An 18044-nucleotide genomic window follows, 5' to 3' on the forward strand; every position below is an offset into this window, starting at 1 on the left:
ACTGGGGATGGGCAGGTGTGTGGAAAACCCAGAGAAGCCTTGTTTATTCTACTTTGTTTCCCTTCCAAAAAAAAATTACCAAATACTGCCTGTTTCTATGTATCAGCTTTTGCTGAAAGAAAGAAATAGGAAGAAAGAAAAAGAAGCAGAAATAGTTCTTAAAATACAGATAAAATGTCACCTTTTTTCCAGTGCTACCCTACAATTGTATGTTTTAAATATTTGAAGTTAGGTAAGAATAATCTATTTGCGTGCCCATGTCAACAGCAAGAGACAGTGTTGATTGGACAAGTGCCATAGCTACCACAGTATCCCCTGGGCTTCAGCCCTAACCACCCTAATAAAGGCTCTCAGTAATCTCCAATGACTTCCTAACAACCAAAGATCAAAGATCAGATAATTTATCAGACTAGGGTTGCTTCCAAGAAGTCATCTGATCCAAGCCTTCATCCTCCCGGATCTTTGCAACATTCATTATTATTTACCATTTTTTCAATCCTTTTTTTTTTAATACCTTTTGTCTTTATCAGAAGGGCGGTATTTCCCCTCCAATTTGAACCCTCTTTCGTGACACAGAAAAGTAATTAACTAAACATATCCCAACTAGACAATGAATAAAAAATTTGGTCCTACTATTCCCACCCCTGATGCATCAGGGATGAGTCAAATTTCCTCATTTCTTTTCTACAACCTTCAATAATTCAAAGTTCAAAGTCTTTTTAACTACCTGTCCATTACTTGAGAATGTCAATTCATTGAGAGTAAGATTTGTTTTGTTCTTTACACTTGGGTCTCTAGCACTTAGTACAGCTCCTGGCACTCATTAAGTGCTTGATTAATGCTTGAGGATTGATTGCAATCATTGTGTACATAGTTCTCTTTGTTCTGTTTATTTCAGCTCATACAAATCTTTCCTCATTCTTCTGAATTTCCCCTCCTAATCATTTCTTACTGAACAATAATATTCAATTACATTCATATAGACACACTCCTTCTTTCCTTGGTTTTCCCCCAATCTTTCTGACTATTCCTTCTCAGCTCCTTTTGCTACCATCTTTTTCTCTTTCCTACAACCCCCACAGACCTTTTCTGAAGCCTTCTGTTTTTCTTTCCTTTGATAATAACTCCCATAGCTACTACTATTCTGTTTATGTGAATGATTTCTAAATCTATATCTCTAGGTTCAACTTTTCTCTAAAGTCCCATCACCCATGTCCAAATTCCCTTTGGTCATTTCCACCTGTATAACCCATTATCCCTGCACACTCAACATGTCCAAAATAAGATATTATCTTCCATAATTGCTCTTCCTGACTCCCTTATTGCTGTTAAAGAAATCAATACTTTTCTCAATTACATAACCTAGAAATCTGAGTAATTATTTTCTCCCTCCTCATCTTTATTTCCCATGCCATAAGTTATCTTGTCCTCTCTGTCCTTTGTGATATTAAACTTCTTTTATTTTCATTATTATTGTCCTTATTACCTTGTGCCTGTTCATAAAACAGACCTAGTTTTTTTTACATGACTTTTCTGCTTCTTCCTCAGACCCATGAATTAATTCTATATATCATCATTCCTCTACTCAGAAATCTTCAGTATCTCTGCAGATCCCTACAGGACAAATTCTGTATCTTGACTTTCCACTTTCTCTGTAATTTAACTTCAATTTACCTTTCTGGTCCTTTTCCCCCACTACTTCCAAATCAAACTCCATCCATTCATGCTAGGTGCTGTGAGTGATAAAAGATAACTAAGACATGGTCCTTAGCCTCAAGGATGTGTATAAGTGAAGATAAATACAGGGCAGTATGTGACAAGTATCATAGGAATTGTACCAAAGGCCATCAGAGTTTAGCTAAGGGAGAGATTGCCTCCCAGTGGGGTCATTAAAGAAGACTTCAAGAATTGGAAGTATTGGAAATTGGAAGCAGGTCCTAAAGAATGCACTGAATTTCAAGCAGCTAAAATGGAGATGTCCTTGGTCAAAAGAACAATATACATAAAACCAGGAAGAGGGGAGAAATATAAGATGTATAAAAGGAACAATTTGCTGGAATCACAGAATATGTTTACTAATATAAACTCATATGTTTATATAGCACTTTAAAGTTTATAAAGTGCTTTACAAATATCTCATTTGAACCCAGGAGACAGGTGCTATTATAATCCCAATTTTACAAATTAGGAAACTGAAGCTGAAAAAGTTTAAATGCCTTGCCCAGGGTCACACAATTAATTATACAATAATAATAAGAAAAACAACAATGGCATCAAAATAGTGGTGTGGATAGAGTGCTGACCCTGGAGTCAGGAGGACCTGAGTTCAAATTTGGCCTCAGATGTTTACTAGCTGTGTGACCCTGGGTAGGTCGGTCACTTAACTTGTTGCCTTTGTTTCCTCATCTGGAAATTGAACTGGAAATGGCAAACCACTCTTTTATCCTTGCCAAGAAAACCCCAAATGGGATCATGGAGAGTTGGATCCACTGAAACAACTCAATAACCATAAACTAATAATAATAATAATCATGATGACACATCATTATGGATAATGTTTAGATAGCACTTTAAGTTATGCAAAGTGCTTTACAATTTTTATTTGTTTTGATCCTCATAATAACCCTCAGAGGTAGGCACTAATCTTTTTACATTTGAGCAAAATGAAACTGAGAAGGACCAAGTAACTCTTGCTCATTATCACACAGCTAATCAGTATCTGAGGAAGGCTGTTAATTTCAAATCTTTCTACCTCCAAGTCTCAGGTTCTACCCATTTTCCCACCAATATCAAGCTAGTGGGGAATGCCTAGAAAAGTTAATTTGGGGAAAGATAGTGGGAAGCTTTGAATGTCAAATTGAGGGCTTAAGTTTTTATTCCATGAACTTTGGGAATCCAGTGAAGATTTATTTAAAAAAAAAAAAAAAGAATAGCATTATCTCAAAGCAGTGCTACAAGCAAGCAGGTAGGAAGAAGGGAAGGAAAAAGAGAAGGAAGAAATAGAGTAAAGCCAAGAAAACCAAGGATAGACTCTTGGGAAATTCCTCCATGTAGAGGACAAGAAACTTACCCTGGTTCCAAGGTAAGCATCAAATTGGGGTAATGCAGTAACTCGAAAGCTGCAGGTAGGTCACCATAGTGTCTAAGGTTCCACAGTGCGATGAGGACTGGTTTTGATGATTGTCATCCTGTTACCCCTACCTGGACTGTTAATCTCCCTCTTCCTTAGCTACAGGAATCCTATCTATCTCCCTGTATTGATTGTGGTGAATCTGTAGTGTGCAGCATCACCAAAGTTCTGGGGACTAGATAAATTAACAGACTCAAGGTCTGTATTGACATTAAATAACTAACCTTTATAGAACACATTAAGCATCTTACATGTCTTATCTGATTCATATAACATGCCTGTGAGGTAGCTGCCATTATTATCCCCATTTCACAGATGTAGAAACTGAGAATAAGAGTTGTCACTTGCCTAGAGATCAAATCTTATCACAGATGTTTCTTAATTGTGTGACTTTGGGCAAGTCGCTTTCTGTGCCTCCATTTCCTCATCTGTAAAATGGGATGGGTAATACTACTTCCTGAACTTATTGTGAAGATCAAATGAGTTAATAATTTGTGAAGTGCTTTATAACATTAAAGTGCTCTATGAATGGTAGTTATTGATATTATACCCAAATACTTGTCAAATCTTATTAATTTAACCTCTGTAATATCTCTATCCCTTTCCCTCTATTGACAGGGCCAGTCATTCTCATTCAATGAATGACATTTCCAAGACAAGAAAAAAGAAAAGAAATTGAGGGCAGAACATTGGGCTACATCTCTCATAGACTTGTAATTGATTTCCCTACCTCATCTCTTCCTTTTCTAAATTTGTCTTTTACAAAACTGTCAAAGTGATTTTTCCAAAAGAACAGATATGACCTTGTCACTCCCCTATTCAGTAAGCACCAGGACTCTTTATTATTGCTTCTGGAAAAAACATAAACTCCTCTGTTTGTCATTTAAAGCCCTTTTCAACCCGGCTCAACCCACCTTTTCAGCTTTATTATACATGGCTTCCCTTCATATATATGATGCTCCAGACAAACTGTCCTTTTTGTTACTCATTTACAGTGTTATATTTCTCAACTCTAAACACTGACTGTGCCACATGCCTGAAATGTACTCCTTTCTCACATCTATAATCACTAGATTCTTTCATAGCTTAGTTCAAACACCATTCACCGCTAGGTGCTAAGTTCCTTCTTTATCAATGCAGAAATAGATCTGGACTCAGGATCCATTAATAGGTCTTAGGTAAGATATGTCCCGTTCTGTCCTTCTCAATCCTCTCTAACTGGTAGTATATTTTCCACAAAATAATCCTATATCTTACATGTGAGTGAGAAAAAGGACTATTCTACTTTTGGCTCATATCTCCATTATCCAACACAGTTCTTGGAACTAAGTAGTTGCTTAATAAATGCTTATTGGTTGACTACGAACATAGGAAAAGTGACTGATGCTACTATCTCCCTTATAGGAAGCCAGTATTTTAGGGGAATTGAATTGAACCATTTTCAGTGATATCAGAAGCCCAAACCTGAAAATTTTAAGTTAAAAAATAAGAATAAAAATTTTTTAAAATAAAAATAGATAAATGAAAGGTAAGAATCAAGCTCAGGAAGAAGATAATGCTGAAAAAAAAAGCTTACTTTTTAAGGATCAATATGCTCTTTAATATCCATCACCCAAATAATGAATGATTTAAGGGGCATCAGTTACATATTACTGCCCTAAAAGAACTCATTAAACTGAATTCTTGCCCTTATATTTAGCTTTATTATCAGTGAAATCTCTTTGTCCACTTATCTCTTGAAACAAAGTTCACTGATGTTCAGATATAAGATGACCAATTTGGTTTTGGTTCTTATAAAAATATGGTAAAATAGAACTTTTTGATCATATTTTCCCAATTACACATAGACAATTTTTACTATTCATTATTTTTATTTTTGAGTCCCAAATTTTCTCTTCCTCTCCCTTATCTGCCCCTCTTTAACGTAGGAAGCAATTTGATATAGGTAATTATGTGTAATCATAAAACATTTCCATATTGTCATGTTGTGAAATCAGAAACAGACCAAAAGGAGAAAAAAAAGGAAAAAAGTGAGAAACAGTATGCTTTGATCTCCATTCAGACTTCATCAATTCTTTTTCTTAGGTGTGGATAGCATTTTCCATTATGAGTCTTTTGGAATTGTCTTCTATCATTGAAGGCTGAGAATATCTATCATTCATAGTTGATCATCATACAATAATGCTGTTACCATGCACAATGTTCTCCTGGTTCTGCTCATGAAGTAAAACTTAATTATATGGCATAATTGTGTCTAATTGTGACAGTCCAGTACTAGAAAACTCTCAGGTTCCATGATTAAGTTGTTGCCTTATTTTAATTTATCTAGAAGCCAGATAATTGGGCCTTGGAAATGAGCGATCTATGGTATGGATCCTGAGCAATACTCCTTTCAAAGGAAAGAGGAAAGTTTAAAATAACTTTTACCTCTCATAAACAGTCACTTGAGCATTTCTGAATAGTAATCAAGATAACATAGAATCAGTGTCGTTCAGTTAGAGCTCTCCTCTCCCACTCAGTGGCTAAGTAGTCATAGCCAATTAAAGGTCTTTAAGGAATCCAAGCCTCAGTTTCCTTACCTATAGAAAGAAAAAGGATCAACTATATATTTTGTAATCTGTCATTTCAGTAAATGTCTTGTCCTCTAGACACTGCAGTGTCTTAATTAGACTTTATATCTTCCTCAACAGAGTGTTTTCTATAGAGTAATCATTTAATAAATGTTTGTTGAAGGACCAATTTTAACAAGCTTAGTTGACAGAATTCTAGGAAATTTGATATTTAATTTAAGAAAGTAAATTTTCATTTAAAATATGCAGTAATATTTTAAACAGAAGTCACTCAACTTTATCATCCATAAAATGAGGATGTTGGATTAGATGTTTTCTGAGGTTCTTTTCATCTCACTATCTATGATCCTAAGATAGAACATAGATCTAAAACCTCTAGAATCTCTAGAAGGGTTGTTATGAGCCCTCAAGCAAGTTTCCTGAAGCCTATTCATATAGACTTTTGAGAACCAATTGTTAAATTTTCAGTGTGAACATTTACTCCTCATTATTTTTTTGTGGATTCTTTTTAATCATCTATACAAGATGTTAATAATGTAAATTAAATTTAGAAGTGTGTCATAGATAGGGGTATGGGAAGGGGAGCCAGTTATTAGCATACCTTTGACCTCATATTCATTAAAGCTCTATGTGTGATCATGAGTATTTTGAGTGAAAAGAATATATCATTTGTCCAAGGAAAACAGGATTAGAGAGCTGGAAAAAGAAATCAGCTCTCTAAAAAATAAAATGGATACAATGGAAAAAAATTCCATAGAAGATAAAAACTCAATTGGACAATTACAAAGAGATATAAAAAAAGTGAGTGAAGAAAATACATCATTGAAAATTAGACTGGAACAAGTAGAAATGAATGACTCAAGGAGAAACCAAGAGGGAGTCAAGCAAAACCAGAGAAATGAAACAATTGAAAAGACTGTCAAGTACCTTACCAGAAAGACAACAGACCTGGAAAACAGATCCAGGAGAGACAATTTGAGAATAATCGGACTCCCTGAAAAATGGGAGGAAAAAAAGAGCTTGGACACCATTTTCGAGGAAATTATCAAAGAGAACTGCCCAGACGTTTTGGAAACAGAGGGTAAAATAGACATTGAGAAAATTCATCGATCACCTACTGAAAGGGACCCTAAAATCAAAACGCCAAGAAATATAGTGGCCAAGTTCAAGAACCATCAGACAAAGGAAAAGATATTGGAAGCTGCTAGAAAAAAACAATTCAGATATGGAGGATCCACAATAAGGATAACACAGGATCTAGCAGCGTCCACATTAAAAGAACGCAGGGCCTGGAACATGATATTCCGAAAGGCTAAGGAACTTGGTATGCAGCCAAGAATAACTTACCCAGCAAGAATGAGCATCGTTTTCCAGGGAAGAAGATGGACATTTAACGAAATAAATGAATTCCATCTATTTTTGATGAAAAAACCAGACCTACATAAGAGGTTTGATCTTCAAATACAGAACTCAAGAGACTTCTAAAAAAGGTAAAAAGAAATCTTGAGAACTATACTTCTGTCAAAAAAATATGTAAAGAACATATGTACAATTTGTCTTAGAAACTAGAGGTGGAAAGGAGATTATATCATAAAAAAAGTATAAAGTGGTGGTACTACATCTCATGAAGAGGCAAAGGTAACCTATTATATCTGAGAGAAAGAAAGGAGGGAGATGAACATAGCGTGTATCAATTGACATATTCGATTTATGGTGAAACTTCTTCCACTTCATTGAAAAGTGAAAGGGAAGGAGTAAGCTAAGGGGAAGGGAATACAGTAATTTCGAGGAAAAGGGGTAAAATAAGGGGAGGATCTTTAAGGTGGGGGAGGGATCCTAAAAAGGGAGGGCTGTGAAAAGCAAGTGGTGTTTACCAGTTTAATACTGGATAGGAGGGTAAAAGGGAAGGAAAGGGGAAAAGCTTAAGCAGGGGTTAATAGGATGGCAAGCAATATAGAATTAGTCCTTCTAACCATAAATGTGAATGGGGCAAACTGCCTCATAAAGAGGAAGCAGTTAGCAGACTGGATTAAAAGTCAGAATCCTACTATATGTTGTTTACAGGAAACACACCTGAAACAGGATGAGACATTCAAACTAAAAGTAAAAGGGTGGAGCAGAATCTATTATGCTTCAGGCAAAACCAAAAAAGCAGGAGTAGCCATCCTCATCTCAGATCAAGCAAAAACAAAAATTGATCTAATTAAAAGAGATAAGGAAGGGCATTATATCCTGCTAAAGGGAAGCATCAATAGTGAAGCAGTATCAATATTAAACATGTATGCACCAAGTGGTGCAGCATCTAAATTCTTAAAAGAGAAATTAAGAGAGCTGCAAGAGGAAATAGATAGCAAAACTATAATAGCGGGAGATCTCAACCTTGCACTCTCAGAATTAGATAAATCAAACCACAAAATAAATAAGAAAGAAGTCAAAGAGGTAAATAGAATACTAGAAAAGTTTGATATGATAGATCTTTGGCGAAAGCTAAATGGAGACAGAAAGGAATATACTTTCTTCTCAGCAGTTCATGGAACCTATACAAAAATTGATCATATACTAGGGCATAAAAACCTCAAAATCAAATGCAGTAAGGCAGAAATAGTAAATGCATCCTTTTCAGACCATAATGCAATCAAAATAACATTTAATAAAAAGCCAGGGGAAAATAGACCAAAAAATAATTGGAAACTAAATAATCTTATACTAAAGAATGATTGGGTAAAACAGCAAATCATAGACATAATTAATAACTTCACCCAAGAAAATGACAATAATGAGACATCATACCAAAATGTGTGGGATACAGCCAAAGCAGTAATTAGGGGAAGTTTTATATCTCTACAGGCCTACCTGCATAAAATAGAGAAAGAGAGGGCCAACGAATTGGGTTTACAACTAAAATTGCTAGAAAAGGAACAAATTAAAAACCCCCAGACAAACACAAAACTTGAAATTCAAAAAATAAAAGGTGAGATTAATAAAATTGAAAGTAAAAAAACTATTGAATTAATTAATAAAACTAAGAGTTGGTTTTATGAAAAAACCAACAAAATAGACAAACCCTTAGTAAACCTGATTAAAAAAAGGAAAGAGAAAAAGCAAATTGATAGTCTTGAAAATGAAAAGGGTGAACTCACCACTAATGAAGAGGAAATTAGAACAATACTTAGGAGCTACTTTGCTCAACTTTATGCCGATAAATTCGATAACTTAAAAGAAATGGAAGAATACCTTCAAAAATATAGATTGCCCAGATTAACAGAGGAAGAAGTAAGTAGTCTAAATAGTCCCATCTCAGAAAAAGAAATAGACCAAGCTATTAACCAACTTCCTAAGAAAAAGTCCCCAGGACCAGATGGATTTACAGGTGAATTCTACCAAACATTTAAAGAACAACTAACTCCAATGCTATGTAAACTATTTGAAAAAATAGGGATTGAAGGAGTCCTACCAAATTCCTTCTATGACACAGACATGGTACTGATACCTAAACCAGGTAGATCGAAAACTGAGAAAGAAAACTATAGACCAATTTCCTTAATGAATATTGATGCTAAAATCTTAAATAAGATATTAGCAAATAGACTTCAGATAATCATCCCCAGGATAATACACTATGACCAAGTGGGATTTATACCAGGAATGCAGGGCTGGTTTAATATTAGGAAAACTATTAGTATAATTGACCATATTAATAATCAAATTAATAAAAACCATATGATCATCTCAATAGATGCAGAAAAGGCATTTGATAAAATCCAACATCCATTCCTACTAAAAACGCTTGAGAGTATAGGAATAAATGGACTATTCCTTAAAATAATAAGGAGCATATATTTAAAACCTTCAGTAAACATCATATGTAATGGTGATAAACTAGAACCTTTCCCTGTAAGATCAGGAGTGAAACAAGGTTGCCCACTATCACCATTACTATTCAATATAGTACTAGAAACTCTAGCCTTGGCAATAAGAGCTGAGAAAGAGATCCAAGGAATTAGAGTAGGAAATGAAGAAATCAAATTGTCACTTTTTGCAGATGACATGATGGTATACTTAGAGAACCCCAAAGACTCTGCTAAAAAGCTATTAGAAATAATTCAGAATTTTAGCAAAGTCGCAGGATACAAAATAAATCCACATAAATCCTCAGGATTTTTATACATTACCAACACAATCCAACAGCAAGAGATACAAAGAGAAATTCCATTCAAAATAACAGTCGATAGTATCAAATATTTGGGAATATATCTACCAAAGGAGAGTCAGGAATTATATGAGCAAAATTACAAAACACTTGCCACAAAAATAAAGTCAGATTTAAATAATTGGAAAGACATTCAATGTTCTTGGATAGGCCGAGCGAATATAATAAAGATGACAATACTCCCCAAACTAATCTATTTATTTAGTGCTATACCAATCAGACTCCCAAGAAACTATTTTAATGACCTAGAAAAAATAACAACAAAATTCATATGGAAGAATAAAAGGTCGAGAATTGCAAGGGAACTAATGAAAAAAAAGTCAGAGGAAGGTGGTCTAAGTGTACCTGATTTAAAGCTATATTATAAAGCAACAGTCACCAAAACCATTTGGTATTGGCTAAGAAATAGACTAGTTGATCAGTGGCATAGGTTAGGTTCACAGGACAAGATAGTGAATAAAAATAGCAATCTAATCTTTGACAAACCCAAAGATCCCAAATTTTGGGATAAGAATTCATTATTTGACAAAAACTGCTGGGAAAACTGGAAATTAGTATGGCAGAAACTAGGCATGGACCCACATTTAACACCACATACTAAGATTAGATCAAAATGGGTCCAAGATTTAGGCATAAAGAACGAAATCATAAATAAATTGGAGGAACATGGGATGGTTTACCTCTCAGACTTGTGGAGGAGGAAGGAGTTTGTGTCCAAGGGAGAACTAGAGACCATTATTGATCACAAAATAGAACATTTTGATTACACCAAATTAAAAAGTTTCTGCACAAACAAAACTAATGCAAACAAGATTAGAAGGGAAGTAACAAATTGGGAAAAAATTTTTACAGTGAAAGGTTCTGATAAAGGCCTCATCTCCAAAATATACAGAGAATTGACTTTAATTTATAAGAAATCAAGCCATTCTCCAATTGATAAATGGTCAAAGGATATGAACAGACAATTTTCAGATGATGAAATTAAAACTATTTCCACTCATATGAAAGAGTGTTCCAAATCACTATTGATCAGAGAAATGCAAATTAAGACAACTCTGAGGTATCATTACACACCTGTCAGATTGGCTAAGATGACAGGAACAAATAACGGTGAATGTTGGAGGGGCTGTGGGAAAACTGGGACACTGATGCATTGTTGGTGGAGTTGTGAAAGAATCCAACCATTCTGGAGAGCAATCTGGAATTATGCCCAAAAAGTTATCAAAATGTGCATACCCTTTGACCCAGCCATACTACTACTGGGCTTATACCCCAAGGAACTACTAGAGAAGGGAAAGGGTCCTGTATGTGCCAAAATGTTTGTGGCAGCCCTTTTCATAGTGGCTAGAAGCTGGAAGATGAATGGATGTCCATCAGTTGGAGAATGGTTGGGTAAACTATGGTATATGAATGTTATGGAATATTATTGTTCTATAAGAAATGACCAACAGGAGAAATACAGAGAGGCTTGGAGAGACTTACATCAACTGATGCTGAGTGAAACGAGCAGAACCAGAAGATCATTATACACTTCAACAATGATACTGTACGAGGATGTATGCTGATGGAAGTGGATTTCTTCAACATAGAGAAGAACTAATCCAATTCCAATTGATTAATGATGGACAGAACCAGCTACATCCAGAAAAGGAACACTGGGAAATGAATGTAAACTGTTATTTTTACCTTCTGAATCCAATTCTTCCTGTGCAACAAAAAATTCGGTTCTACACACATATATTGTATCTAAATTATACTGTAATATATTTAACATATATAAGACTGCTTGCCATCTGGGGGAGGGGGTTGGGGGAGGAAGGGAAAAAATCTGAATAGAAGTAAGTGCAAGGGATAATGTTGTAAAAAATTACCCATGCATATGTACAGTCAAAAAATGTTATAATTATAAAATAAAAAAAAAATAAATAAATAAATAAAATAAAAAAACAAAAAATAAATATAAATAATAATATAATATATAAATAAAAAAATAAAATTTTAAAAATTAAAAAAAAAAAAAAAAAAAAAAAAAAGAATATATCATTTGGAAAGAATTATGCATCTAAACCTTTGCTCTTTATCATTCCAAGCTGGCCAAATCAGTTCTATATGTGAATTTTTTTTTCTAAAAGGACTCTTCAACTGAGTACAGCCTGAAACATTATCTCTTTTACTGCATAAGCAAGTCAAAATACTTGAAATTTAGGAATCAAGCATCAAAGTAACATGATCCTGAAACAAATAGAAAAGCTGTTAAGATATAGAGACAGCTAGATAGTACAATAGATAAAGTGCTGGACTTAATTATCAGAAAGACCTGAATTTGACTTTAGCCCCAGATATTTATTAACTGTGTAAATATGAGTGACTGAGGCTGAGAATATCTAAATCATTCATAGTTGATCATCATACAATAATGCTGTTACCATGCCTAATGTTCTCCTGGTTCTGCTCATGAAGTAAAAGTTATATGGCATAATTGTGTCTAATTGTGACAGTCCAGTACTAGAAAACTCTCATGTTCCATGATTAAGTTGTTGCCTTATTTTAATTTATCTAGAAGCCAGCAAATTATTTCATTTTTTTCAACCTCACTTTTTTCATTTGTATAATTGGGATAATAATAATAACTCTCTCTCAGAGTTGTTGTGAAGCTCAAAGAAGATCCTTGTAAATTCCTTTCTGAACCTTAAAATACTGTATAAATATTATTATTATTAAGATGCACTTTTTTATTTTTCCTTTAGGAGCCAGTTCATCAGATTCTGATAGTGAAAGTTTAACTTTCAAATCAAAAGCCGGAGATATGCCACAGTAAGTACTTTTTCTGCACTATATAGCCTCTCCATACTGATCACTATTAATTCCATTAATAATATGCAGATAATCTCTAGAATTAAAAATGACAGAGCTTGAAAATAAATGACAGAGTGGAGATGACAGAGAAGAGCAAATGTATTAGAGGAATTGGGATAGAATCTACTGTTTAGAACTTCTTGTGTCCTTTAAAATTCTGTTTTAAAAAGTCTTATAATCTCTCTGGCTTAAATTGTCGTCTACCCTTCAAAAAGTGTATTTTAGTTCTTTTTTATTTTACCAATATTTACATAGATGTGTATATGTGTATATACATGTCACTTAATGAATGCTTCTTCTATGTGAAAAATTTTATATATTTTTTCAAATAACATGTAAAAACAATTTGTAGCTTTGTTTTTTAAATTTTTGAGTTCCAAATTCTCTCTCCCTCCCTTTCCCCTTCCTTGAGATAGAAAGCAATGAGACATAGATTCTACAAATATTTCCATATTAGCCATGTTGCAAAAGAAATTACAGACAAAAAGTGAGAATTTTCTTGAATCATCATATTGTTAAGAATAGCTCATTTATTCACAATTGATCATTATGCAATATCACTGTTACTGTAAATGATGCTCTCCTGGTTCTGCTCACTTCACTTTGGAGTCTTTCCAGGTTTTTCTGACAGCAACCTGTTCATTATTTCTTATAGCACAACAATATTCCATCACAATCATGTACCATAACTTTTTCAATTTTCCCACTGATTTCCCCAATTGATGGGGAATTCCATAAGTTCTAATTCTTAGCCACCATACAAGAGCTGCTATAAATATTTTTATGCAAATTGGTCATTTCCCTGTTTCTTTGAGCTCTCTGGGATACAAACCTAGTAATGGTTTCTAGGTCAAAGGTTATTCACAGTTTTATGGCGTTTTGGGCATAGTTCCAAATTGCCTTCCAGGATGTTCACAGCTGAACCAATAATGCATTAATGTTCCAGTTTTCCCATATCCCATTATAATTTTCTGTTTTTGTCATATTAGCCAATCTGATAGATGTGAGCTAGTACCTCAGAGTTATTATTTGCATTTCTCTAATCAACAGTTATTTAGAGTATTTTTCATATGACTATAGATAGCTCTGATTTTTTCTTCTAAAAACTATCCATTTCCTGAGACCATTTGTCAATTGAGGAATGACTCAAATTTTAATAAATTTGATTCAATTCTCTATATATTTGAGAAATGAGATTTTTAGTTGAGAAACAATGTAAAAAAATTCCCAATTTTCTGGTTTTAGAAATAAACTAGAATAAAATTAGAATCTTGGCATTATCGGTCTTGTTTATGCAAAAACTTGTTAAATTTGATGTAATCAAAATTAACCACTTTAGATCCTGTAATGTACTCTGACTCTTGTTTGGTCATAAATTATTTTCTTAGCTATAGATCTCACAGGTACATTATTCCATTTTTCCCTAATTTGCCTATGGTATCTCCCTTAATGTCCAAATCATGTGCTCATTTTGCTTTATTTTGATATATGGTGTAAAATGTGTCTATACCTAGTTTCTTCAAAAGTCCTTTCCAGTTTTCCCAGCTATTTTTGTAAGATAGTGATTTCTTGACTCAAAAGCTTAGATATTTTCATTTAACAAACAACAAATTACTTGTTATTTCCCAATACATATCCTATATCTAATATATTTCACTGATCCATGAGTCTATTTCTTAGCCAGTACCAGATTGTTTTCATGATAACTATTTTATAACACAGTATGAAATGTTAGTTATATTACCTTCTTTCACATTTGATTCCCTTTATATTCTTGATCTTTTGTTCTTCGATTAATGCATCTTGATTGATAGATATATTATAGATAAAAAAATAGTCATTGGACCTGAAATGAGTTTTCAAGCAGATAAGAGGTAATAGTTTATTTTTAGAAGAGCCTAACCAAGTGTATTATCCAATAAAACCATTTCAAAAATGGCATTACATAAATAGATATAGATTGCTTTCATAGACTCTAGCTATCTTTTTTCCCAGGGGATTGGGGGGAGAAGTTCTGCTTAAAAATAATTACATTATCCAGAGTTTGTTTAAATAAAACCTTGAAGAAGCAACCGATATATCCATTTCTTAGCTTTAATAAAAAGGGACAACATGATATAAAGTGCTGGATCTGAAACCAGGAAGACTAATCTTCAAATCCTATCTCAGATACTTCCTATCAGTGGGATATTTGGCAAGTCATTTAACATCTCTGAGTTTCAATTTCTTCATCTGTCAGATTAGAATAATATACCTGAAATGCTTACCTCACTGGTACTTGTGAGGATCAAATAAAATAACTTATATAAAGTGTTTTATAAACTTTAAATCCTATAAAAATATGAGTTATTCTTTTATGAGGAAAAAAATGATAAGGATTCCAAAATACTGTCATCTTCCAAAATTAGCAGTTGGAACAATGAACAGCTGTTGGAAGATTTAGAGGAACAAACTAAAACTTTGAGACCCATACTCTAATGAATCCAAACATTTGCTCACTGATGGAGATTGGAATTCTGCCAGGTGTTTCCTTATCTGAAAGGATTTGTAAATCAAATAAATCTTCTTTGGAGAATGAGAATGAGTTTTCTGTATCCTATATCTCTCTGCCATGTCTCTTGTATTAAAAGCCTATAATAATCCATTCAGACTGTGTACCAAGAATTGATATTTGACTTAAAGTTCATTATATTTTATTAAAATTTGACTGGCAGACTCTCATTGCTGAGATACTTCATTTTTGATGCATAAATTCACATTTAAGCTCATCCTATTAAATCACCAATAAAAATAAGTTAGAAAATCCTTGCAAAATCTATGACTGACAATTTGCTTTCCCATTTTTTCAGAGCCCAAAAGAAAACAACCTCCGTTTCCTTAACAATAGGATCATCTTCCCCCAAGACTGGAGTAACTACAGCTGTGATTCAGCCCATCTCTGTTCCTGTTCAGCAGGTATGTCTATTCTGTAACCACAGCCCACCAACAATATAATTTATTATTTTGTTTATATACGTATAATTGTAACTAGTCCCTTAATATAGCATAATGATCATTCTAATGTTCTGTTTTAAATGTACTGGGATTTAATAACTATTACCATATTTACAAATCTAGGCCTTTACTCAACCTGCTTACTGTCTAAATGGAAATAAGACTGAAGCAAAACAAATATACCCTAAAGGTGAAATACCTAGCACAATGAAAAGCAACAATAAGCAAAAGGAAAATAATGTTCCTTGCTTTCAGTCTATTTAATACCTACACATGTTACCCATCAGATAATTTCTCTATTATTGTTAAGCAACTATTCCCAACTAACAGATACCTGGAAAAACTGGAATCCACTCCTAAACAATTACACAAGTTCACATAAAACATTTAGTTGAATTCTACAAATAGGAACTTCAAAAGTATAAGTACACATGACCATTTTTCCTATCTTCCACAAGGAGCTAGATGAGCATTAAAATTAGCATTCAACAATTTCTTCTTGCATAAACTTGTACACTTTTACCATAAGGATTTTGAGTTTAAATCCTAATATCCAGAATGATTTTTTTATTTTTAATATTCAGTAATATTTTTTTCCAATTACATGTAAAGATAGTTTTCAACATTCATTTTTGTAAGATTTGGGGTTCTGAATATTTTCCCTCTCTCCCTTCCCCCTCCCCTCCCTAAGATGACAACTAATCTAATATTGATTATACATCTACAATAATTTTAAAATATATTTCCATATCAGTCATATTGTGAAAGAAAATTCAGAACAAAAAGGGAAAAAAATCACAACAAAAAGCAAAAAAACAAAAACAAAGATGAAAATAATATCCTTCAATCCACATTCACTCTCCGTAGTTCTCTCTTTGGATGCAAATGACATTTTCAGTCTCAAGTCTATTAGAATTGTCTTGGATCACTATATTGCTGAGAAGAGTTATATTGTCATAATTGATCATCACATAATCTTACTGTAACTATGTACAATGTTCCAGAAAAAAAATTATATTTTCTTCCCAGGGCAATCATCTGGCCTTGTACTTCTTAAAGATCACTGTTCTCATATGTTACTTTAGTCTTCCATGAGCCTACTTCATATATCATGACATTGTTCCTTTACCCCACCCTAATCCAGATCCTTCTTTCCTGGGGACTTGCCTTCCTGACCATACCTAGTTAAGGGTTACTTTCTCTCCAGCACAACTTCATCCACTGTTGGATTTTCCTCCCTCCCACCACCACTCTTCTTCTCTATGCTACTCCATCACCCTCATTTTCACTGTCCATCCTCCTTGCCCTTTCCAACCTCTTTTCTTCAAAAAATCCCTAGATTAGAAAATTGGAAAATAATATGGCAGAAACTAGGCATTGAACACCTAACCCCTATACCAAGATAAGGTTGAAATGAGTTTATGATTTAGACACAAAGAGTGATACAATAAGCAAATTAGAATAACAAAGGATAGTTTATCTCTCAGATCTATGGAGAAGAAAGAGATTTGTGACCAAAAAAAAGCACTAGAGTACATTATGAAATGGAAAATGGATAATTTTAATTATATTAAATTTTTAAAATTTTATACAAACAAAACCAATACAGACAAGATTAGAAGAGAAACAGAAAAATGGAGAAAATTTTACATTTAAGAGTTGTGATAAAGGCCTCACTTCTAAAATATACAGAGAAGGGGCAGCTAGGTGGCGCAGTGGATAGAATACCAGTCCTGAAGTCAGGAGGACCTGAGTTCAAATATGACTTCAGACACTTAACATTTCCTGGCTGTGTGACCCTGGACAAGTCACTTAACCCCAATTACCTCAGCAAAAATAATAATAGTAAAATAAAATAAAGTATGAAGAAAATTATAAGGTTGTATTCTCTATTCTCCAATTGGTAAATTTTCAAAGAATATGAATAGACATTTTTCAGATGAAGAAATTAAAAACCTTTTCTAGTAATATGAAAAAGTGCTCTAAAATACTGTTGATCAGAGAAATGCAAATTGAGACAACTCTAAAGGTACCACTACACACCTCTCAGATTGGCTAAGATGACAGGAAAAGGTAATGACAAATATTGGAGGGGATGTGGAAAAACTAGGATACTAATATATTGTTGGTGTTGTAAACTAATCTAACCCTTCTGGAGAGTAATTTGGAATGTCCAAAGGGCTCTCAAACTGTGTACATTATTTGATCCAGCAGTGTCTCTATTGGGTCTGTATCCAAAAATAAAAAAAGGAAAATAACCTACATTGCAAAATGGTTTATGGCA

At 33.7% G+C, this 18044-nt stretch overlaps 1 protein-coding gene across 3 annotated transcripts in view; it reads left to right on the top strand.

Annotated features, from left to right (window-relative positions):
* PALLD (palladin, cytoskeletal associated protein) overlaps positions 1 to 18044 on the top strand; it is a 463990-nt gene that overhangs the window by 185552 nt on the left and 260394 nt on the right. For all 3 annotated transcript variants that reach the window (XM_074272636.1, XM_074272637.1, XM_074272638.1), the window contains exons 3-4: positions 12658 to 12724; positions 15616 to 15721. In XM_074272636.1, the coding sequence (XP_074128737.1) occupies positions 12658 to 12724; positions 15616 to 15721 (173 nt within the window). The remainder of the gene's footprint in view (positions 1 to 12657; positions 12725 to 15615; positions 15722 to 18044) is intronic.

Source organism: Sminthopsis crassicaudata, chromosome 6 (assembly GCF_048593235.1).
Source record: "Sminthopsis crassicaudata isolate SCR6 chromosome 6, ASM4859323v1, whole genome shotgun sequence".
Classification (NCBI taxonomy): domain Eukaryota; kingdom Metazoa; phylum Chordata; class Mammalia; order Dasyuromorphia; family Dasyuridae; genus Sminthopsis; species Sminthopsis crassicaudata.